This window comes from Phasianus colchicus, chromosome 1, assembly GCF_987193195.1.
Source record: "Phasianus colchicus chromosome 1, bPhaCol1.hap1.1, whole genome shotgun sequence".
Lineage (NCBI taxonomy): Eukaryota > Metazoa > Chordata > Aves > Galliformes > Phasianidae > Phasianus > Phasianus colchicus.
The window spans coordinates 71,363,480-71,387,778 of record NC_143436.1 but is presented as its reverse complement, the minus strand read 5'-3'; the positions used below and the strand labels follow the sequence as shown (position 1 = coordinate 71,387,778).

The 24,299-nt window shown below is 38.5% G+C and overlaps 1 protein-coding gene across 1 annotated transcript; it reads right to left on the bottom strand.

The window, feature by feature from the left end:
• Positions 1–6,328: 6,328 nt before the first annotated feature.
• Positions 6,329–14,905, bottom strand: UPK3A (uroplakin 3A). The gene is made up of 7 exons (XM_090134457.1): positions 14,848–14,905; positions 13,186–13,260; positions 12,783–12,938; positions 9,962–10,241; positions 8,691–8,773; positions 8,127–8,259; positions 6,329–7,230 (listed from the first exon to the last, which is right to left on the bottom strand). Exons 1-7 carry the CDS (start codon positions 14,876–14,878, stop codon positions 7,143–7,145), a joined length of 846 nt encoding a protein of 281 aa, XP_089990583.1. The 5' UTR covers positions 14,879–14,905; the 3' UTR covers positions 6,329–7,142.
• Positions 14,906–24,299: the final 9,394 nt, after the last annotated feature.

The window sequence follows — 24,299 nt, the reverse complement described above, 5'->3', positions numbered from 1 at the left end:
TGCACTCAATGCCAAAACTGGTCCTAATATGGAGCCCTGGGGAACCCCACTAATGACTGCCTGCCATCCTGATGTAGCTTGATATACTATAACCCACTCTAAGATTTGTAATGATAGCCAATTTCTGCTTCACCCACATCTTTGCCAAGCTTTATGCTGTGGCAGATGCTACCAGCCAGAATATACTGCTTTTAAGTCACTATTTTACTAAACACTCTTGTCTTGCACATAACAGCAGTGCTCCACAGGTGACCAGAATCACCTCCCAGTGTGAATATGCACTTATGACAAAAAACAAGGGCTTTTTTTGTAAGTCTACATTCATAGGATTTCAAAAATTCACAGCTCGGTTTAATGTACGTGGGCAGGTGCAACTCTAAATTATTGAGCAGGTTTATTTAAATTTGAAAATACAGAGAAAATGGAAGTGAGTGATGCTGTCTCTTGCCCAGAAGGCCAGAGAAAGAGCTGTGATCTGTTCTACTTACCAGCAGAGATGGAGCCAGGGATCCTGCAAAAACAATGGTGCCTGTTGGATATAATACACATCCACACATCCATACATAGACACAATGTGAGATGTAATAGAATGGTAGAAATTGAGAAAAAGGTTTCTTCACTGTATATCTGTTCAGTGCAAGGTTGGATAAACTAAAGACTATTAATGAGTCTAGCAGACAGATTATCCAATCACCTTAAAGACCAACCTGTGTAAACACTTACTGTAGCTTCTTCATCCAAAACAAAGAAATTAACTCTGGACCAAATTAAGAGCACAGAGTACATCAGATATTAGAGTCCACTGAAATTAGCATAATATCCTTGTTTGATTCATTAGCTCTGCATTATTTTTAATCTATGTCACTTCAGTCCAAATAATAATAAATATTGTTTTAATAGAGACTGAAGACTGAACAGAATTGGTCCATGTGGCATCTGCTGATTGAAGTACCTAAATCAAAGCTTGCCACAGGATTCAATTTTTTGTAAACAGAAATTTGTTTAATCTTGACACTATTTCTTATCCAATTATGAAATGTTTATCCAATTATGAAATTTTGACTTTCAAACCTACTCTAAATTTGTACATATGTTTCCATTTTCAGGTTACCCATTTAAATTGAGGCTTTTTATCACTCTGCATTCAAGACATTTTAAGAGTCTGGTCTAAAGCCATTTATCATAAGAAGACTGGAATTTGGCTGTAAATTTCACATATTTGAAGCTGGAAATTATTATTCTGGTATTTGGCAAAAGGGAGTGCTTTTCAAACATGATGCATTACATTCTAGATAGCATTTGGACTTAAAATGGTCCAACATGCAAAACAATGCAAATACTAGTCATATTGTACTACCTGGGAGTTGAGTGTTCAGATAACAATTTATGACGGGAAAGCAAAAAAATATCTCTGGTTTTAAGAATGAACTAGCTCTGTTACTATCAGTTCTGCTGTAGTTTTTAAAAGTTACTTCCCATGGACTAGCCCTTCCTGTAATTCTTTGTATATCTAGTTCTACATAAGGGTTGAATATAATCAGGAAACTACAAGTTTGTTTTAGGCAAATAGATGATCCCAGCCCACCAGAAAGCCTTGTGCCTTCCTATCATCAGTTTTGTTTTTTAGTTATTTATTTTTCAGCAGTCAAGGCTTCTAAACAAGTTCAACTCATAAAAATATTATTTCATTTCGCTTATGCAGTACTTTTAAAATGATGGTGACTCAAGGGCTTATTTGTGGAAATATCCCCACCTGACAGCTGATGACAGTTATCACTTAATTGTTCCCATCAAAATGCATTCAAAGATAATCCCTAGCTGCTGTCACACAAGACACTGGAGTTCTGCAGAACGTGTTTGTATGTAAGGGAAGTTATGCACAGATGTGATTTGACTCAAGTCTATCACAGCCCCGAAAAGCATAATAGAAAAGGTGTTAATTATGCAATTGGAGAAGCACAACAAAATATTTATACTATACTATATGAGTGTGTTAGTTAAGGATATAAAACTGTAAAGCAAAGCATGAAAAGGCAGTAGTGTGCAGATCTATTGTATAGGCACTGAAAGTCTCGAAGCAGGAGGGGAAGCAATGTCCCTTGCTATATTCTTCTTTCTCCAAGACATCCAAGCAGGCTTCAGATGTGTTGTAACATCCGAACAGTGTTGGTTAATGTCCTGCTCCAAGCTGCAATGATCAGAGTGCTGCCTGTGAGCTATGGACAGCCCCAGTTACATCACTTACATACCCTGTTTACCTTTCTGTGTTTCCTTTTTACCTTCTTTCATCAGGGAAATATGAGGAAAACTTCCACATGCTTATGAGCCTTCAGATATGCACTGCTAAATTCTGCCTGAGCTCGGCAAAACAGTTATACTGCAGCACATCCTTATTCCATACATACTTTTACAAGCTACCTTGGAAGAAAGAAGTTCTTCAAACTTCTTTCAGGCAAAACAAAAATCCCATTATTAGTAAAGTACCAGACTTATAAAGATTTATTCTTATTCCTTAATGATTATATTCTTATTCCTTTCTCATTCTCAAACAGATGTGCTATTACAACGCAGTTTGAAAGATCAATATATCTTATAGCTGAATTTATCCAAATAGCTAAAATAAAAAAATAAAAAATATTAAATTAAATAATCAGAACCAACAGACACACTGAACTAGGTATTTAGGAACTGCAGTATATTAAACTGATTATTACCATTTGCTCATCCTCTGCATTTCAGTTTTTCAGTTACAACATCCATTTCCAACACTCCAAAACAGCAGTATGGTGTGTATTATGTTATAAAACCCAAATGTCAAAGTAACAAAGGGATATTTGCAGACACTGTCTAACCTGAACAGCTCTTTTTATTCCAAGGCACAGAGGGGGAGGTAGCCCAGTTTATCAAACTTCTGAGAGGTTGAGTTTGCATCATTGGAAAGAGGGATGGATTTACTTCCAGTAAATAAAAATCAAGTAAGAAGATATGGAAAAAAGAAAAGAGAAGATGCTGATACATGTAATTTTCAGTAACTTCTTTTTCAATGGAGGAAGCTTGAGCTGAGTTTGTACAATTTATAGGGCAGAGCTGTAGTATCCTTCTGCTGGTGTTACATCCATTTTTTCTTTTCCAAATATTGTGCACTATTTATATAAAGAAGGGGTTGAGAACATTATCTGGAATTAAGGCTATTGCATGAATATAATGAGTCCTTATCATTTAGATATGAGAAACAATACTTTACCTTCTGACTAGATTTATATTCTTTCAGTTTTGAATTGTAAAGATTCATTCCATGAGACAATGATGCAGCAAAATCCATCCTATATAGAAGTAGTTCCTTCTGTATACGAGACTTTGAAGTTTCTAGGGAGACTAACAGACTCTTTATATCAATAAAGATATAGCAACAATGCAGATAATGCCATTGACTTTGTTTAGAGAAAATAAGTCATCTTTCCTGGACTATTTGTTATTTTAGAAGGCCTGAGGAAGGATAGATAGCAAATAACCTCAGTTTTCTAATACTGACTGAGATATTGGAAACATTTCTACAGAAAAGACAGGTCTAGATTTTCATCAGCATTGCTAAACTTGTCTAGGACTAGAGGTATGCAAACGAAGCATTATGTGAAAATACTGATGCTGGATGTTGAGGAAATGAATGAGAGTAGATGACACGCTATGGTTTGTAGTCAAAAAGAACATTGGAAGTGCTTACAGGACAGTTGGATGGGGCTTTGAACAGCTTGATCTAGCCCATAACTGGAGGATTTGACTAGATCCATTCTGTGATTCTGTGGTAATGTCCCAGGATAAAGTGGTGCCTTCACAATAGAACTCCTAGATATTTCTGTTCTGCAAAGGCAGAACTCTATCCTGGAGTATCGATACTTGTTGTCAATATTAGCGTTTTAGCTGTGCATGGCAATATATCCAGTTGCAAAATAGCAATATAGAGTGCTGGTGTGTTTACCCAAAGATAGTCTTTATTCTGGGGAGTTTACAGCCTAACAGGGATGAGACAACAAACCCACAGAGAAATGCAGGATAGCAGAGAACTTCAGCTTTCAATTGTACAGAATCTCAGTGCAGTCAGTCTATCTGCTAGCAAGTCTAAGGCAACATTTCTGCTGGGACCTCAGCAGAGAGTGTACTGGGATAAGTGATGCAAACATAATTTCATGTAATTTGTCCATCATTTAAATCTCAACCTAGAGTACAGCTGAAAATGTAACTGCTTCCTTGCACTAATTTTTCTACATCATTTAATCCAGAGAAGTGCCAGGAACCAAATAAAAGATACCAGAAATGGAATTCAAAACTATGGGCAACCTAAATCCATTAGGATTACATTCACCTCTGTGCAGAATAGCAGGTATGGGTCAAAGTCTCAGAGCTTTCCAAGTTCAGCTTGTTCACAGTCATTATGTGCAACATCGACAGAACTTGAGCTCAGCCTAGAAATGTTAACAGCTACAGTACCTAGAAAACCATTTCATTTCATTTCTGTTGATATTTCTAATGAAAACACATGTAAGTGCTGGAAAACATCCTTTTGTTTTATCAATATTATATTTGAGCAAAAATGGAGCCAGATTTACCTACAACTCCTGAAAAAGTTTGATGTAGTCTTTTTTGCAGTCCTATCAAAATCAGTGTCCCTCAACCTTTCTCTTTCTTAAACCTGCGTACATAAGAAATGCTATTAATAACTGATACCTTATGCTTTTTCTGTGTGACCAGGATGAAAGTCAGGGCATACTCCTGATAGGATCTAAACAGAAATTTCTATATTGTCTCTTCAGTGAGGAGACAGAAGCAAAGGGGGAAATGTCAGTATTTAGATTAATGAAAATACCACATAGAGAGGCAAAAGTAGTTGGGATTCTGTTCTGGTATTCATCATGTCTGCCATTTTATCTTTGCACTGAAGTATGAAATATGGTCCTGAAATATGGTTCACAGTAAAACAAATGGGCACTTGATATACATTAACTTGTGAAAATCTGAGGCTGTTCCAAGCACAATTCTTGCTGCCTAAAACTGGAGTTTCATAAAAAGTAGTCTTAGTCATGTTATTTCCATGTTTTCAAGAGGAAATTCTGATAAGAACTGAACCATGTTAGAGTTTCTCTTCTTTCTCATTCTCTTTGAGGAAGAAGAAATGTCATAAGATCTGAAGCTCTAAAAAGGCCACACACTTTCTGAACACTGGAAAAGTTTTGAAAATCTTAAGTAAAAATAACCCAGAGCATGTATGAATGCTAATATAGGAGTGTATGAAACAGAGCTAATTCCAGTTAAGTAGTGAGGGAGGAAAAACCTACCATCCATTCTAAAAATTTTCATTTCAAAGAAATCAGGCAAAGTGAAAATCTTTTGAAGGAAAGATGCAAGGGAAGCATAAAAGTGAAAGCAAGCTATTCCCCTAGACCTATTAAAGGCATTAAACTGACAAAGATCAGTTCTCTGCTGGGTGACATAAACTGCTTGATGTGAATGTCTGAAAAGATACTGACAGAAAACAAAACTGGATTATTCTAGTGCTGTTTTAAATGATAGCTGTAGGTGCTGACAGTCTCATGCGACTTTTCTTAAAAAAATTAAGAAGTTATTTCAGTAATAAAATTAACTGATATGGTTTCCAATATAATGCATTTACTGCCTGCAGTTGAAAGGAAACTTACTTGGCTTCATTCATTTTAATGATCCTACTGTTAGCCAATTCTTCAAATGGGTCCAGAGCAAGGAGTTTCAGCCTTCTGAAAATGAAGTACTTGTTTGGGCTTATAAGGGAGGCAAACAGTACAAGGATCTCTCATGCACTCTAATTTTCAACATGGCAGTATGTGTTGTAGATGTGCAGTTTTTTCCAGATGTCCCTTGATTCAATACATGAATGGGAAAGTACCTCAGAGTGGCGTTTAGAGCAGAAAGGCACCAATTTAAATATAGAAAGAAACAAGAAAACCCAAAGTATTCCTGGTACTTGAGCATCCATTTCTAGCCAGAAGGCACGTGTCAAAGTAGAGCAGTTACCCAGACAGTTTAATGTAATAATAAACTAGGAGAACATCAGTAATAACTAGTGAGAGCTTTTTGCTCATCACCAGTAAGTACAGTAGAACAGTTGCTCATACATACAGAAGAGGGCTCTGAAGATTAATCCTTATTAGTCATTTATGGAGACAAACCTGTTGCAAGTTGGTATTACTGGGGAAAAAAAAAAAAAAAAGGGAAAAAAAAAGGCAGTACATGACTTAAACCTGGTGTAAAGATTTATTTCTAATCACCAATAAATCATAAAACAAAGAATCATCCCACCAGCCTACATAGTAAGATGTGAAGATGCTGCTGCCTAAGATAAAGAAAATGTAGAAGTGAGGCTAAGCCTAATATCTGTGAATATACTTATGCTTTTCCATCAAAGCAGTATCACACTTTTACCAGTCCATCAACAATTATACTTAGCTCTGAAGAAATCTGAAGCAATTTTATTAGCTACAATTCCTGCAAAACAATCTGAGGATATTTAAGCATATGAGGTCAGGATTACTCTGCTATGTGCAGGGTAATTGGAACTTAGTTTCTTCCTTTCTGGAAAGAAGAGAAAGAATTGAAGGCATGACAAATAGTCACTAAAATGTTGAGGAAAAAAGATCCTGTTTATTGTTCACCTTTCAATCCCTACTTTTGTCTTACAACATTTTTTGCTAAAGCAGTCAGTTTTTCTTTAATTCTTCAGCAGATACTACATAGAGAAAGGCTGAGACTTCAATGGCTATGTCATATTCATCTGAACATGAGAAGGAGATCACGTCTGCTGTAATGTTTACTCCGTATGTGAATGTGTGCTAGACAACTTCTCATAGGAATGCTGAAGCTGAAGGATCTTCATCTTCGGACCAGGCACCTGATGTGTGCTATAAAAGGCAATCACCTAAGTAAAATCTTATTAGGACAAGACAGGACATCATTTACTGCAAGACTTAAAAAAAAACAGTCCTTTTTTTGTTTGTGTTTTACAAGCCCAGTTAGTTGCATATTGTAGAAGGGGGCCCGTGCTGGGCAGAAGCATGCCCCTGCAGGGCATGGCACATTTTCAGCTTTATTTCCAGACTTCACTTGAACCTGGCTGTTCACTCAGAACTCAGCTGTGGTCTCAGTTCACTCTGTTGAGTAGTCCCAGATGTGTCCTTTGTCTCTGCAGAAGGATCTTCTGATTCCCTAGTGGTTATGGGAAAGAATTTAGTAAGTTCCAATAGAGACCGAGTGGAGCCTATTGTCAGTATATTTTGCGAAGGCCAATTGCTACTTACAACATTTAGTATCAGAGAAGCCTACATATTTTTTTTTTTTAAATAATCACTGTTTATTATTATTTGTTTATGATGTGCCAGTGCAGTCTTTGCTTTCCACATTTTTAATCCAGGAGCTTGACAGAACTGACTGAATACAGAGGGCTGCCCTCACTTTCAAGTGAAAGAATGAGGTTTCAGCATGCCTGAAACCCAGTGTTTCTGAAATTCAGATCATTCCCCAATTTGGGAATCAGTTTGGTCTCATTGATTTCCTGGGGTGGGAGGTATGGAAGAGCTGAGAACATGCATGGACTTGTTCAGTTATACAGCACCATAAAACCTCAGTTATTAATTCAAAATGGTAATTTATTTATCCTATGGAAGAGCTGAATCAATTAAAATCAAGCAGGCATTAATTAAAACACTATATTATAATATTATAATATGTTATATTATGAAGGCCTAAATCCCCTAAGACAGTTTCCAAATTCTACACAGATCGAAAGCTATAATACGCAAAACAATGCATAGGCTTTAAGTATGTGCAATTCTATATTTTTTTTCATCGATCCGTACTGAAGTCTGACCATTTTAGCATGCATAATGATTACAAGAGTTTTTGATCTCAGTTAGCCTTGGTAGGGAAGATTATTTGTCAAAGTTTCCTTTTCCCCTGATCAGAGGTTCAAAATTGAAAGGATATCATCTGGTCTGTCATATCGAACACCACTACCAACAGTGGCATGGAACCATAGGAAAGAATGCTGTTTGTCAGGGGATTAGGTACAACTACTAGAAGTTGCAGGGTGTAGCAGTACTTACACAAGAGTAGAAAATACAGAAGTGAGCAAGCCAGCAAGCAGAAGGAACACTGACACACTTAGAATTGATGTAATGACGATCATGCTTCCACTCCTTCGACCAGGCCAAATATCAATTTTCATGGGAAGTTTAGCTAGAAAACCATGGAAAGAATGTTCCTAGGAATCATTTTTTCATTACATACAACCTTACTAAATGGGGGAAAGCAGGTGATTTAGGAGAGGAAAACTGATGTCTAGGTGATTTATGGTGAAGAAGCTTTAGACTCAGTGTCAGCAGTTTGAAGTTATAAACTTGTCAAATATCTGTATTACCTAGAAATTTTGGCAACGCCCTATTACATGAACAGGCATCAAGTCTGCAATCACATGCACAAACTTTATCAAAGCTTTAAACTACATAAAAGAAGCAGACTATTATCTCATATTTGCTACTCCAGTACTGAAAGGCTGACAGAATTATGAAAGCTGTAGAAAAATACTAGACGTTGCTCATTAGGAAATCAGTAATGTCCTAAGGCAAACAGGACTACTTCTGAAGACCTGAGCAAAACTACAGACTTACCTTTTCTGGTTTTGATTGGATCAGACCAAAGAGTTTGGTCTTTCATGATACCTTCAGTGTTATCAACCAACACATATTTAAACCTGTGGGGAAGAGAGCATTAAATTAGGTATTTCAAAATTCCTTTTATAGATTAGCTACTCAGACTCCAGTTTTTGGTTGAAGCATTAGGCAGAAACAGTGAAAGATAACTATTTTCAGAGACCTTATAAGGAACAAATAGTATTAATAGAAGAAGTGTTCTGTGCTATGACATGTAGTGTTTGCACTCCATTTTTATGAGCCTTGGCAGGTATTAGCTTTCCAAAACTAGTTTTTCCCAGTTTGCTATTCCCTTATGAAAAGCCTCACTATTTAGAGCAGCAAGTGGTTTTGATTTCCATATGGAAGTCAAAGATTTTGTCCAACAATAGAAACCTTTGGCACTTTCTTTGATAGGAAAAGCATTGAAAAAGCAGGCCAACAACACATTTGGCAAAGCAATTCAGTTTCCATTCTACAATAGTTTGAGTCTTTATAAATGTCTGGAGACAGAGGAGGGTAGACAGTTTTCTCAAAAGATCCCATAGTATTTTGTGTCAAAAGCAAAAGTTTCTACAGAAGATACAGCTTCATATGGCTGCCATCTTTACTACAGTTTTTAAATAGTGGATGACAGCAAAACCCAGTATCCTGGGTAATAGCAGTGAGTGTGCTCATACTCCCCAGATGGTTCACTTCAACAGACAGCAGGGGCTGGACAAGCCTGTAAGCTGCCTGGCCCTTACTGTGACATCTCCAATTACATTGAGACCTTCCTGGAGCAGGAGGTTGCAGAAAACTTTGGCTTCCCAGAATCCCATCAAAACAAATCAAGCAGGGCCAAACTCATGTCTGCTATTTGGCAGACCCATCTAACACAAAATACATGGTGAATATTCTCAACTTCATTCTTCAAACTTCTTCCATCAGTTTCTGGTCAGATACTGTTCCTAAATCATCTGGTCCAATTTAGGTATAGATCCAGAAGTTCACACGTGAGTTTTCCTACTGACCCATGAATTTAACCTGATAGAGCTCACCCTTTCAAGAACACCATAGGGCACGATCTGCAGAGTGCTAGACCAAAGTCAAGCCTTCTTCATAACTGTCACTGCAATACTGCATTTCAGCCTCCAGTTAGGTACTGATAATTCACATCATACTATCATAAGGGAACTCTAGAGAGTAGATTTTCATTCTTAATTGAGTTTTAAGAGCAGCAAACACCTTGTAAGAAGTAAGAGTTATACCTGTATGTTGTGTCTGGTGCAAGAGGTGGGTTGCAGATGTCTTGGAAGTTTGGGTCATACAAACAAGTTCCATCATCCCCGACTCTGAAGAGGTATTGTTTCAGGACATCGGAAACTTTGTTGATATCTCCTGCATCAGCAAGCTTGGGGGGTGACACACAGTTGGGTACATCAAATGAGGCAGCCTTGTAAGGTCCAAGATTTCCCCCAAGTGTTTGCTGGAATGTGCTGTCGAGTGGCTTGCTGTTGCTGTCAGTCACCACAGAGCTTATTGTGCTTGCTGCAGGAGAGGTGGTTATTAACAAGGCTGTTAGAACTCGTGCAGCCTTTTCCCTTTATCTTGTGCTTAGTTGACAGCTTGCTCTTCTATCCCAAAACACATGAAGCCAAATATCTGCTAACAGTCTGTGTGGTGACCCTACTGCTTCCTCCTCATCTGTTGTCACAGCTATTTACATTTGTTCCTTAGAAACCAGGAAGCATATACAATATATCTCAGGCAATATTTTTCTTTAGAACCTTCCCAAATTTCCTCTTTTCCAACACGGATTTGACAGATTGTGGTGGCAAAGGCTGTTCTTCACCCCTACCCCATATGGCTCCAAAAAGCATCCAGAAGTTCTGCCACTTCTGATTTGATATTATTGCCAAGACATTTTCTATAGAGCCACAATTCTGTCTTGTGGAGCAGAAGCCCTGAGACCTCAGTCATACAACAGCACCTCCCAGAACATCACAATATGCAGACCAATGTGTAGGAACTGCACGAGCAGATGCAGTATCTGCATTCCTGACCAGCCAGGCATGCTAATGCTTCCAGATGACATGACAGAAAGTCTGAAAGTCTTCATGGCTTCAAGCCAAGTATACATCTGCACCCAACTCTACAGCATCGTTTAGAAAGTTCAGTTCCAACTCTCATGTTTTTCCTATTGCAAAGCCAAAGCACAAGTGTCAAGAGATGCTCCCAAGCTCTGCAACTGAGAGTGAATTTATTCTGAGAGCTCCTTCCAGTTGTTCAGTGCTGTCAGCGCTGAAGGTCTGCCAGTTTTCCCGCAGCTGCAGTATACTGGGAACTACTTAAGTTCTTAAGCAATTCTGCTGTGCTCCTGGAGCAGAGTTCTTGCAACTGTTTGGCCATGAGAAGTTTTTAGGTATGATATAATGCAAAATTAAGTTTGTTTTGAAAGATAAGGGTTCAAAATCTGACTTCAGAGACAGTGCTCAAGTTATTTGAACAGTGTCAAGAACATGAAAGTGAAGACTGGCCATGACATGAGCTATTGAGGCTGTCTTCCCTAAATTCGAGTAACTACACCTAGGCCTCCCTGTTCTCCCAGTGTCCTCTTTCAGTAACTCTCAGCATGGCTGTGGTGAGCTATTCTCTAAGCAATTTTTTTGTTTGCTTTTTACGTTTATTAGGTAGATCAAGTCTGATAGTGTCATCAGCAAGAATAGACCTAAAGGTTACATTCGTTCTTCAGAAATTTGCTAGGCGCTTAGTTTTGTTGTGTACTGATGCATTTCCTTACCAGCAGAGCTGAACATAAGGTGTTTAGAAAATCAAATTATCTAAAATTTCCTCTCTCCCTTCTCGAAAGTGCAACCAAGAGTGAGACAATGCACTTTTCTACAGACCATAAAAAATCCAAACAAAATTCCTTCTGCTTCTGCCAAGAAACAAGTTTGCATCTGCCTGTTTTAAAAGCAGCAGAAGAGGTTTTTCTTTATGAAACCTCTTCTGTAGAGATTCATCCATCTCTAGAAAGCTTTTCCCACAGAATCCATAGGAGACAGAGTGGCTGATGTCTTTTCTAACACAGAATGTCAGATCCAGATGCATATTTGCAGTTATAACAGTTTTTAGATCATTGTAGCCCTTTATATTCACATAATGTACTTGCAATCTGTTTTAGACATGCAGAGAGGTGTACTTCATTACTGAGAATCATCTCAAAAGGCAGCACACTCATAATTGCACTGGTAGCTTTATCAGACAGTGTGTCTGGTTAAGGTTTCAACCAGTCCAAGGCAATGAAGAAAACTCTTTCCAGTTTTTCCAAAATAGCATCACTCAGCAGTGCAAGTTTTAGCCTTTTTGAGCTGTTGACCTGTTCCTCCCTCCCACCCCACAAGAACTCTCCTCAAAAATGAAGCTGCAGACGGCCTTTGGGGGCACCATTATGTTATAAAATCATTCGTTCCTATCAGCTTAAGGAGCATCTTTAGCTGGCAGTCTGTACAGTCGGCCAGAACAGCAGGAAGCAGTGAAGGAAGCTCTTGGTCATGGCCAGCAATGATTCATTGCCAAGCAATTATGAAATTAATTTTATGAATGAACCCATGTGCCGGGCATCTTTGCTCACAAGACGAGTGTAACTTGTCTTAGTTATTAATAAATTGGGTCTATGCAACCTTAACTATAAAACAAACAGCAGAGGTTACCCATCTTCTCTCAGCATATTTACTTAGGGGCTTTGGGGTTTTATCCAAGGTATTCACGTTTACAGAAGGCATCAGATTTTGATCACTGGCAAGATCAGGGCAAACTGTTTATAACTGATAGTGCTGTTCCATATCTACAGAGAGTCAGCTTACACAGTGCACACCTTTAATCAGTCCCATGGAATTCCTATGGCTATTTTATAGTAAGACCTTAGAAAAAAACTCAGACCAGAGGCCAAGCTTACATGTAACTTATAGCTACCTATTTTTCTCTTTTCCTCCACTGATACTTGCTCCCATCAAATTCTGAAGAATAGCATGCAATGGCCATATAATGTAGTTATTTTCTAGAGATGAAATAATTCTTGATACTTACCTGAACTTTTCATCACATACAAGTAGATGGCATAAGATTTGTTTGGATGTAGTGAGCTATCGAAAGTACAGAAGGGTTTCTCTAGGGCAACTGTAGTGAGAGTGGGATTGTTTATTGCAAGCTGAGGGGCTGCAAGCTGAGGTTTCATGCTCTGATCTGGAAAAGAAAGTTGCCAAAGTAATACTGGAAAATCTTTTTCAACACAGGTCCCAGGAAAGGGCTTGAAGAAAAAGCAAAAAAAAAAAAAAAAAAAAAAAAAAAAAAACCACACACAAAACCAAAAAAAGAAAACCCCAAACCAAACCACAAAATAACTCCAATAACTCCACCCAAACAGAAAATGGAGAGATACAAAGAGAGGAGCAAGAAGCAAAAGAAAAGACTGAAGATAAGTACCGCTTACCTGCACAAAGCTGTCCCAAGCAGCAAAGGACTAATACAATCCAATGGCTGAGCATGCCTGAGCTCTCCTGAACACCTGCCACAAAAAGAAAAATAACACTGGTAAGTAGCCCCTACTAAAGATCTCCTATATCCACTCCCTTCCACAAGCTTCTCCATCCTTAGCACCTCCCCCTGTGCTTATCACCCTCCTTCTCAGGTAGTGCCAAACACCCCAGCTCTTACAAGCTTCCAGCTGGGGGAAGGTGCTGTATGATTTTTACCTGGTGGTGGGCAGCAGCTTAGCTCTCAGCAGTGCCATGGGCAGAGAGGGTTTTTCCATGTGCATAATTGTTAGGTGTTTTACTTTCTTTATTTTTCTCTGTCTAAAAGCTTTTGAAATCTCTTGTGTAGGGAAATTCTGGGATTGAACATCAAAACCTTCAATTCAATGTACATCATAGATTATTCTGATTCAGAATTTTAAATATGGGCAACCATAACTAAGAGGTCATAGAATAATAGAATAGATTGGATTGGAAGGGACCTTAAAGATCATCTAGTTCCAACTCCCTCTGTCATGGGCAGGGTTGCCAGCCACTAGGTCACAGTTGCCTTTCAAACTTTGTTTCCTAGTTATGTCTTGAAAAACATAAGTCTTCTGATTCTGATTCTTCTTAACCTTAGTAAATTTCAGGACAACAACATAAATAACAAGCCACTGGGAAAGCTGAGCCTGCTTTACTGAATTGTTCATCTGAGACTACACCTGATGAGTATTGCTATTAAGGATGGTCTATTACATAAGAGTTCAGATTACAAAGCTAATAACCACCTGCTTAAAGTAGACAGCGGGGAAAAATATCTGCAAGATTTTACAGAATATTTGGAATTAGTTTGAAGCCACTGAACCAACTCCAGATTTACAGTAACATGGCTACTAGTAGATTAGCAAATCCATCTCCTTCGTGGATATGTCATGGGACCCTGATATTCATTGGAATTATATAATCAAATAATTATAATGCAATTTCCTCTCCATATGTGTCTCATTTTATTTCAAATTCTGCATGTCAGCATATGTTTGATTTGACTTTTTTGTCACACTACTTTTGAGAGAGAGTTTTGAATACTGGAGTTATCCCAGATTTGCACTGCTATAGAGCAAGGATGTGTTTTGGTATGCCTTTCCATTTCACAGTATACTCCAAGCCATTGCTGGCAAAAACAGGTATAGCAGATTAAAAATCCTCATGTAAATCAGAAAAAACTTAACCTTCTGTCTTTTATTACTAGGAATCTGACTCTTAATACTTGTGCTTTTTATTTGTTGCACAAAATTGGTACTCAACTGCTCATGAGTGTTTTTATACCTTAAAACATTATCAGTGATGTCCAAAACCTAGAAGGCTTCTAGCCACAAAACAACAGCACAGCTTTAAAAACATGATTTATTTCTATATCTTAAGAGAATTACTTTCTCCATTCCTCCAAACAATGATTCTCATGGAATCAGATTGTGAGTTCCTTAGATAAGTAACTTCAGATCAGCAGACTTTTTTCTTTTTAAGACAGAAAATACACATATTATTTGCCTAATTAAAACAAAGCAAATAAACCACCAGGACGTATTGGATGTCAGAGAAAAAGAAACAGTCTGTTTTGTAACGTACAAGATACTTACACATTCCAGAATATTCTTCCATGCTTTGCATCAAAGTTCTTCTCCCTCATCCACTTTCTGTGGTAGTCAGAACAGATGGACAACAGGAATAACAGTTTTAAAGAGCAACAAGTTAAGGCCCAGAATCACAACGTAAATTTTGGTTGAAAGGTAACAATTATTATTTTTTGAGATTTGCAGCCATCAAGCAATAAATTCACCACTCAGACAAAGCTCTACATGACTTTCTTGGAATTTTGCCTGGATGAAGGCTGTAGTACAGCACTCTATGGGATATGATTGTACAAGCTGTTACTCATGTGATTAATTTTACAACTGTCAGAAATATGCCAAAAGAGTTGCTCATCACAGAAAAATTAATCAACTTTTTAAGTGGTTACAGGATGACAATTTAATCCACTATTTCTCGTGAGGGTATTTTCTTAAGTCGTTGTGACTTAGCCTGAGTACCAGGCCATCTCACACTCCGATAGAATTCACTAGACACACAAAAGGGGGGATAACACTGCTTGTGTTCTGAGATTTTAGAATTGTTGAGTTTACTCCATGTTGAATAGAATCTCAAATAGAAATAGGAAAATAACATGACAATAAGCTCTCTCAGCTCCATCTGTGTTGACAGATGTGTCCTAAATTAGGACCAGATTCTATCCTTGCTTACACTCATGTAAATCCATATTGACTCCACTGAAGTCAGGAGAACTGGTCTGGATTTACAGCATGTTACCATGAACTTAACCACGGTGTAACTATAGCAAGCAGATGAGATCAGTGTAAATATCTGTGCCTTTGTTTATGTAACTATGCTGGTCTTCTTCTGTGTTACCTTGTGGTTAATTCTGGAGTAATCCATAGGAGCCCTTAGAGTCAGTTTGGATCAATGGCTCTGAGAGAACAAAATTCATTTGTAACCATCCCCGCTTTTTCAGAGCTGTATGAAGCCCATAATGAGCTGGGGATGATAGGACCCCAAAGGCCATTAAGTGTATAGAGTCTTCCAAGATACGTAGTCGAAGCCTTCTTTATATCTTTCAGCTGTGTGCAGGGTGGAGATAACCCCCACTTTTTGCTGTGTTCCATCTCTCTGGTTCACTACATAGCCTGAAATTTGTGTCCAGCTTGCAAGCATAGCTCCTTGTAGAGAACGTTACAGTGTTTAATAAAGAGATTAAAAAACATGAGGGTGACATCAATCAGTTCAGAAATACTCCAGTGAAGAGGCTGGAACAATAAGTAAAACATAGAATCCATTTTAAAGTGCTTTGAGCATCATCACTGATTGTCTGAAAAGCTATTATAAGCTTGCAATTTCCTGCAGATATCTTGGTGCATACAGATTGTGAGGAATGAGCTGAAAAAGGAGAGTAGTAATGCCTTTGTGAATTAATTAAAAAAAATAAAATTCAATGAATATAAAAGATGTGGAAGAGAATTTGGAGATCATTAAAAACACTGATAAACTGGTGATCAAGGTTTTGGAGAGTGGTGGAGAACTGACAGATAAAAATGGGCAAGTATGGAGATGTAACATTGTGAAAAATCCTGAAAGTGAGGACAAGGTGGCATGTGAAACAATGGAGATGTTTCTCCTTCTGCCAGTTGCCTTACCTGAGATGGCCTGGTGGGATCTGTAACTGCCTCTGATGCTCGGTCGTGCATTATGAGCCCTGCAGAGGGTACCTGCAAGGAGAGCTGCTGTAGTGCGGCTGTGATGGTAAAGGCCTTTGACCTTTTGAGAGCTGCACTGAAACCAAAAAGTCTGTTGTGAGCTGTTACTAGGCTGCTACAATAGACTTCAGAAGTGGTTGTTCTGGTGGCCAGTGTTAAAAATACAAGAATAGTATCTAGAAATCCAGGCTATCCTGGCAATGAAAACTTCCAGTTATCGACGAATATCTTGCAGTCACTGCCACAACGTATTTATAACATAGGGCTATAGATAAAAGTTAGAAATTTCCCACTTATCCAGGGATAAAACTGCCCACTGAAGCAGGAGGTGAAATGCCTTCTTTGACATTTCTCTCTCAGAGTCATCCCAGAATACTTGGAGAGTAGGAGATTCACATCTCAAGATCTGCTGCACAGAGGCCACATGGATGCCCGGTACCTTCGCGCAGTTCTGCAATTTCTTTGATACATCTTTGGCTCCTTGGGAGAGTATTTCTGTCCTTTGTGGCCTTCACAAGGGGCACTCACTTCAGATCTTTAAATCTGCACACCTATCAACATGGCTTCAGGATTCATTTTGGGAGGATCTCTTCTTTCTTTCCTAATAAAGTCCCTTTGCGTTTAAAGATTATGGGCCTCAGGATGATCTCTGAAATGTGAAAAAGGGACTGAAGTGATGGAGATAAGCTCCATCCTACAGTCATTCTACACAGGAACAGACCGACCCGCTGAGTTAGGATCTCATCTGTGCACAGGTCTGTGCAGCATAATGCACTGAGCCATAGATCTCCTTAAATTAGAATTTTTTCATGTGTCCATAAGGAAATAGGAAGGCTCAGTTATAAAGATGAAATCTTAGAACTTATTTTATCATCTGGTGGCAATTAATTTGGTTCAAACTTGAAAGGTCAAGCAGTGGTAACAATAAGAAGGGAAAAACTGCTTGCTACATAAGAAATTAGGGCCACACCACTGTTTAATGTAAATTGGCACAGCTCCGTAGAGGTGAATTTCTTACTGACAGAACTGGTCCTTCTAGCTTTCCCCTCAGAAATCTCATGTAAGATCTTATCACTGCAGTAAACTCCAAACAATCTCACAGCACTGAAACATCTGCAGTTTGGAGGAGCCAGAGGTTAAAATGAAAGGCCCCTTTGTTACACAAAAATTACTGTTGTGTTTGCTGAGGAAATTTCTTACCCTTTACAGATATCTGTTTGAACTTTAATCTCGTACTGCTGGGAACATCTAAGAGGTATTTGTGTTTATGAAAATCCTGGGTTTATGTGACAGTAGAGATGTCCCTAATAAAAACCAAGCACCCTTTCTTTCCTGCAGCCTTCTCAGAACTACCTGTTATGATGGATCACTAGTGCCAGACAGGTCAATATAGGGCAGTCACACACTTCTGCGCATGCAAAATTGTAATAATAATAATTTCCTAATTTAGTGTTGATTGAGAAACTTGATCTAAACAGCACTTACAAACAGTAGTGTAGAAGGAGAAGATAAAATATTGTTGGTAGTTCATTGTGGTTGGATAATGGTGTGTTATATCTATGAACAGGTAATACATTTTGCAATGAAGAGCTAAGCAGAGATGACAAGGATCAAGTTGATATTCCTGGCCTATGACTACCTTCCTTAGGCTGCAGTTTCTATTGCTGGTTTTGTGCAAAAGTAATTTGAATGTATTGGCATGAAATGGGCAAAAGAAATGACCCTTCCCTGGATGATGTAGAGAAGCAGGCCTTTCCAAACAATGTAATCCTTCAGGATGGCCCTGAGTATCTGTATGATAGAGCCCTTGTAACTCCATTTTACCAGGTAAATAGTATTTAGCTTTCTGAGTTTGCAACCAAGAGTGAATTTAATGAAATCCAACTAGATTAACATCTGATGTCTGAGAGGGATCTCTGTGTAAGGGCTGGAGAGTAAGCTTTTTGCTCTTGGAGATTTTTTTAGGGCTTGGAAGGCTTCTAAATCTAGAATCCTGAAGCATCACTGCATGGAGCTATTCTAATATCTTTGGGACTAGCTGAACTTCAGTGCAGTGGCTGTGGTTTAAAATGAACGTGAAATACAACATAACCAGACTCCTGTACTGATCAGTGCTCTGAATTCCACTGCAGTCAGAGTAGTGTAAAAGTTTTCTAACAAAGTGATGAATTAAGTCCATAATATCATAATTTTAAACAGATAAAGCTTTCCATTAGGAATTCATTTATACATGAGTTTTAACCACAATAATTTATTTATTGTTTCCAGGAGGACAAAAAGTACATGTTATCCTGCTACAGTCTACAGGTTGCAGTTGAAATACTTTAGGTTACATTCTGATAGATGCTGTTTGAAAATATCCAGATAAATGTCAGAAAAGAGCTACCCTTTAGAATGACATATACAAATTAGATGTTAATTGGTCTGGGTCTGCATTCTTCAGACAATACCACAGAAACACCTCATGCAATTGCCTTCTAAAAAGAGTAGAAGTTTTGCAAAATAATTCTGGTACATGGGACCCTGGTCTTCATGTCCATGGTTGAAGTTCTGCAGGCTGTGCAGAAAGATGGAATAACACACAAATGAGGCACTGAATGTCCATCTGGGACAGAGGACTTAAGCCTACAAGCCTATGAATGGAAAAAAATATATATCCAATTTTATTTTACTGTAAGATTATATGAGACATGCAAGCACTGTTGTGACCAATGTCTAAGAGTAATAATTAAGGCATGTTGAAGTTCAGGGACTTGAAAAAAACCAAATACATCTCTGCTCTTGTTTCTCCCAGTCCAACACCTAATGGATGGAGCTAAAATATTTTTACTCAGGTGGTAGGCAGAAGCTTGTTTGTCTTGTGTAGAACTACTTAAACCTTCTTTCTCCTCCAAACACACTCTAAGTGGGACTCAATAAGAGACTTTTTATTTTAATCTACTTTCTAAGAGCCTCAATTTTCAATCACATATTTTGCTTTCATCTCCAGTCTGTGCACTGCAGTCCACTTGTCTCATCTCTCAGCTGTTAATTACTCCCTTAAGAAGAGCTGGTTTGTGATTAGAATCTCGACTGAGGATCCAAAAAATTACACATAGTTAGGGACTCCTTCTGAAAGCAACCTACTGAATTTCTGTTTTCCAGCTGCTCATTTATAAGATAGGAATAAAACTATTTCTTTCTCAGGTTTTAGTGCTCCTGTCTGTTCAGATTATGTGCTTAGGGGAAAAAATTAGTCTTTATTATATACATGTATTGGTTATTTTAGCCTTTAAAAGAAGAATTAGGCTTCAGTGAAATACAGGCCACTGATCAAGTTGGACAGGCTTAGAATACATCACCTACTTGGACTTGTGCAAAGCATTTGATACTGTTGCACATGGCACCCTGGTCACCAAACTGGAGAATAATGGATTTGATGGATGGACCACTCACGGGATAAGGAACTGGCTGGATGGTTGCACTCAGAGAGTTGTGATCAATAGCTCAATGTCTAAGTGGAGACTGGTGACGAGTGGCATTCCTCAGAGATCAGTGCTGGTACTGGTGCTATTTAACATCTTTGTTAGTGAGATGGACTGTAGGATCAAGTGCACCCTCAGCAAGTTTGTAGATGACACTAAGCTGAGTTGTGCAGTTGACACACCAGAGGGAAGAGATGCTATCCAGAAGGACCTGGAGAGGCTTGAGAGTTGGGCCCATGCTAACCTCATGAAGTTCAACAAGGCTGAGTGCAAGGTCCTGCACCTTGGTCAAGGCAATCCCAAACACAGATACAGGTTGAGTGAAGAATGGCTTGAGAGCAGCCCTCAGGAAAAGGATCTGGGGGGTGCTGGTTGATGAAAGACTCAACATGAGCTGGCAATGTGTGCTTGCAGCCCAGAAAGCCAATTGCACCCTGGGTTGCATCAAGAGAAGTGTGGCCAAAAGGTCAAGGGAGATGATTCTGGCCCTCTACTCTGCGTTCAGTTCTCAAGTCCCCAACAGATGAAAGGCATTGAGCTGTTGGAGAGGGTCTAGAGGAGGGCCACAAAGATGATCAGAGGGCTGGAACACCTTGCCTATGAGGACAGGCTGAGATTATTGGGGTTCTTCAGCCTAAAGAAGAGAGGGTTCTGGAGGGACCTTACAGCAGCCTTCCAGAACCTGAAAGGGGCCTACAGAAAAGCTGGGGAGGGACTTTTTATAAGGGCATGCAGCAACAGGATGAGGAGAAATGGTTTTAAACTGGAAGAGGGTAGATATTAGGAAGGGACTAGATATTAGCAAGAAATTCTTTACTGTGAGGGTTGTGAGACACTAGACCAGGTTGTCCAGCAAGGTTGTGGATGCTCCCTCCCTAGAAGCATTCATAGCCAGGTTGGATGGGGCTCTGCGCCACCTTGTTCATCCTTGACTCTCATACAAATTCAAGAATACATTCAGATCCTTTGGGATAAAACAGATACAGATAAATTCTGCACCTCATCTTCTATGCTGGCTTTGTCTTTAAAAGCAGGTGTTCATGTGCATTGCCTGCCAAATTGCATCCTGATACAGAAATCTTGAAAATGAGATTGAAAAGGTATCAAACGCTTTGTCAAACCTATAAGCGCTTTTCATCCTCTTTTGGTCTAGCCGTACTTTTTGGTTTACTGGACAGACCAGAATGCTCATTGCTCTTTTGCTTTTTACATTTTCAGAATATTTTCCCCCATCCTATTTTTTAAGTACTCAAGAGCAAACTGCAGTTCCAAGAGAACATTCCTGTTTGGTGAAATTATTCATTTTCAGCAGAGGTTAATCTGAAAGTTCAGCATCTCAGGACAGTATAAAAAATAAGGAATTATGTACTAGTCTAGACTCAAATACTTTTAAAAACTGGGAATGAAATCTACCCAATTTCTTCTTTCAGAGTAACTGGTATGATAAAAAAAGTGTTAAAAGTGACTGTGTAAAAATAATCACAGGTAATCAACAAGTTCCTGTGATTACCAGCTTCCAGCTTTCCAGCTGAGCCATGTGAAATGAATGTATGTGGACTCCCTGCAACTGTGGAGGAAAATGGGTTATTTTAAAGCACTTAAGCTGCCATAGAATCATAATGTTACCAAGGTTGGAAAAGACCTCCAAGATCATCTAGTTCAACTGTTTCATTACACATCTGCAACAGTGTAATAGCACAGTTAATCCATCTCATTTAATGAATAACAGAGCATTAAAATGGAGAAACTTGAGCATTTTCAACTATCTATCACACATCAGTCTCACTGGTAACTTCAAGAGGAAGGTTTGAGTAATTTTAATTTATTTCCTAGTTCTTCTGGCTTAAAAAAAAGGTTACATTAGCTTTGCACTTGTCCAACCTGACGACTTCCTACCAGTAGCTCTGCTGTTCTTATGTCCTGTCTGGTAGTGGCAGGACTTAAGCTGCTACAAAACTGAAAGAAAATCTTCAGTGTTTTACTCAGAGATCTCCATCAAGCAAAGCTTCATTTGTATCTTAATGTTTAACTTCTCATAACAATGCTTTTATTTGTTTACCTACTAAAGGACTACATTTCAGCTACCATTATTTATATGTCATTTGCTCTATTCTCTGTTTATCTCAATGCATCAGTTAACAAAGAATTGCAAATTCCAAGGAAGATTGCTTATTATATGTTTTGATTACACCAAATAATTGGTGTATAGGCCTAAACTCTGCTATTTAGAGCCGGTTCTACTAAATGTAGGGGATGTATTGGGCAACACAGACATTTAATAAGTACCATCAAGCAGCTCAGGCATTTACAGCCGTATTACATAGACATAGTTTTGCCTGGCCAAAGCAATTTTTGCACTAAAAGCTGTCTAGTGGTACCTGCACTGACATGCTGGAATTAATACAGCATTTTTAAGGCAGGTCTAACATTATCATACACAGCTTTCTACATTAAATACTGAAGCAATTCACTAATCAGGGCAGCAAAAATGCATTGTAGAGTATATTTAAAAAAAAAAATTATAAAACATTTATAAAAAGTTATTACCACTATTCCAGCTGTGTTACAACATAGCACTAGATTGCTGTCATCTGAAAGGATAGCATCATAAATCCAACATCACAAATGTGAATACCACTTACAAAGCTCAAATGATGAGCTGAACCCAATAGATCTACACAAATTTATACCAAGTTACATTTATAGTATCCTCCAAGTCATAATCTCTGTTAATAGACAGACTCCTTAAGTGACGTGCAAATAATGAGAGGGAAAGATAAAGAAGGTGAAGGCACATCTGTACATCCTCCAAAGAGAGAGGCTGGATGAAGGACATTGTACAGCACATGTGAGGGGATCAGACTTCTCAGCTCACACAATAAACTTCTATGACAACTAACGACTTCAGAAAATGAAGCGCCTTCCATCCAAGAACACATCATATATAACAAAAGTGCAAACAAAGCCTTCCTGAAGTACAGTGTTACTCCACATGTATAAGTCCTTCCTTCAGAAAGGAGTGAAAAAGCAAATAAGCTGCATGTGTCAGATGTTCGTTGTGTTCTTCAAAGCCACCAGTAATTCTTTAAAAAGGATTCTTGAACAGGAAAGAAAGGAACAGAGAAGAATTTGTTGAAGAGATCCTGGGGAAAGAAGTTGACAGTATAAATTTTGGAAATTGTAAAGATTAGATCCAAAGCAAAATGTCAGAAACCAGAACGAAGAGAAAAAGTGCTCAATGTGAAAAAAAAAGTCAGCCAAGTCTAAGTCTACCAAGTCTGGTTTGTTCTGTTTTGTCAAAGTGCCTTACGCCTCTCAAACACTGGGACTTGCTCCTGAAGCACCAAGAAGAAAGCAGAGAAGCAGCAAATGCCTCCTAATCCTTATATTGGTGTCTGGCATCGAGGTTCGCTCTGTGTCCCTTTGCACTGTCAGTGGATAATGTTGGAGTGTTGCCCAGTCTCCAGCCAGGCTGTGGGAATGCCACATTCTCAGGCAGTGTTGAACACATGCAGTGTTTCTGCTGGTCAAGTTTCAAAATTGCAAGTAAGTCAGGCAAGTGATGGTAAAGGAGAAAGGTTTTTTTTTGTTTCTGATGAAAAATCTGGGAGAATGACATGGGTTCAAAGCACCAGCCTTAAGGAGACATGGAGCAGTATCCTGGGATTATGACAGAAGCAAATGGATGGCAACAGGTAGATCGCTGAAAAGGAGGATAAATAAAAGCCTTCTGCTGGCTTTATTTATAAAAGATCCAGTATACAAAGATCCAATAAATCTATAACAATAGCTCAAACTCCATTATTAATAATCGCTGAGCAATGATACTACACAGTTTCTAAAGAGTGAATTACTAATTATGAGTAAGTGCTGATGGATGCTACACTTATTACTGTAGATCTGGACCTTTTTATCCCCACTTAATCTTACCACGAACTAAATTACAGTTCACTTCAGGCAGACTTTTGCTCAACTTTGCTTGAAGGAAAACCTAACAGAGGACTCCACTGGTTCACCCCTACTTTAAGCAAAGCTTTCCTATAGTCCTCAGAAAAACATGCATAGAGATATTAAGATGTGTTAACATACTCAAGATTATTAACTAATAAAACACTGTGCGGTTATGGAAACTGTTATTCCAGTGCCTAAATTGTATCCTGGAATAATGAGTACTAAACTCATTATTTAATTACATTAGTGATCACTATTAAGTGGGAGATGGTGACTGGCAATAGTGTTCTTAATGAGTTATATTGTACTATCTGTGAATAGAAATTCATTTTTTCTTTGTTTATGACTTTTTTTCTCTCGATCCTCTGA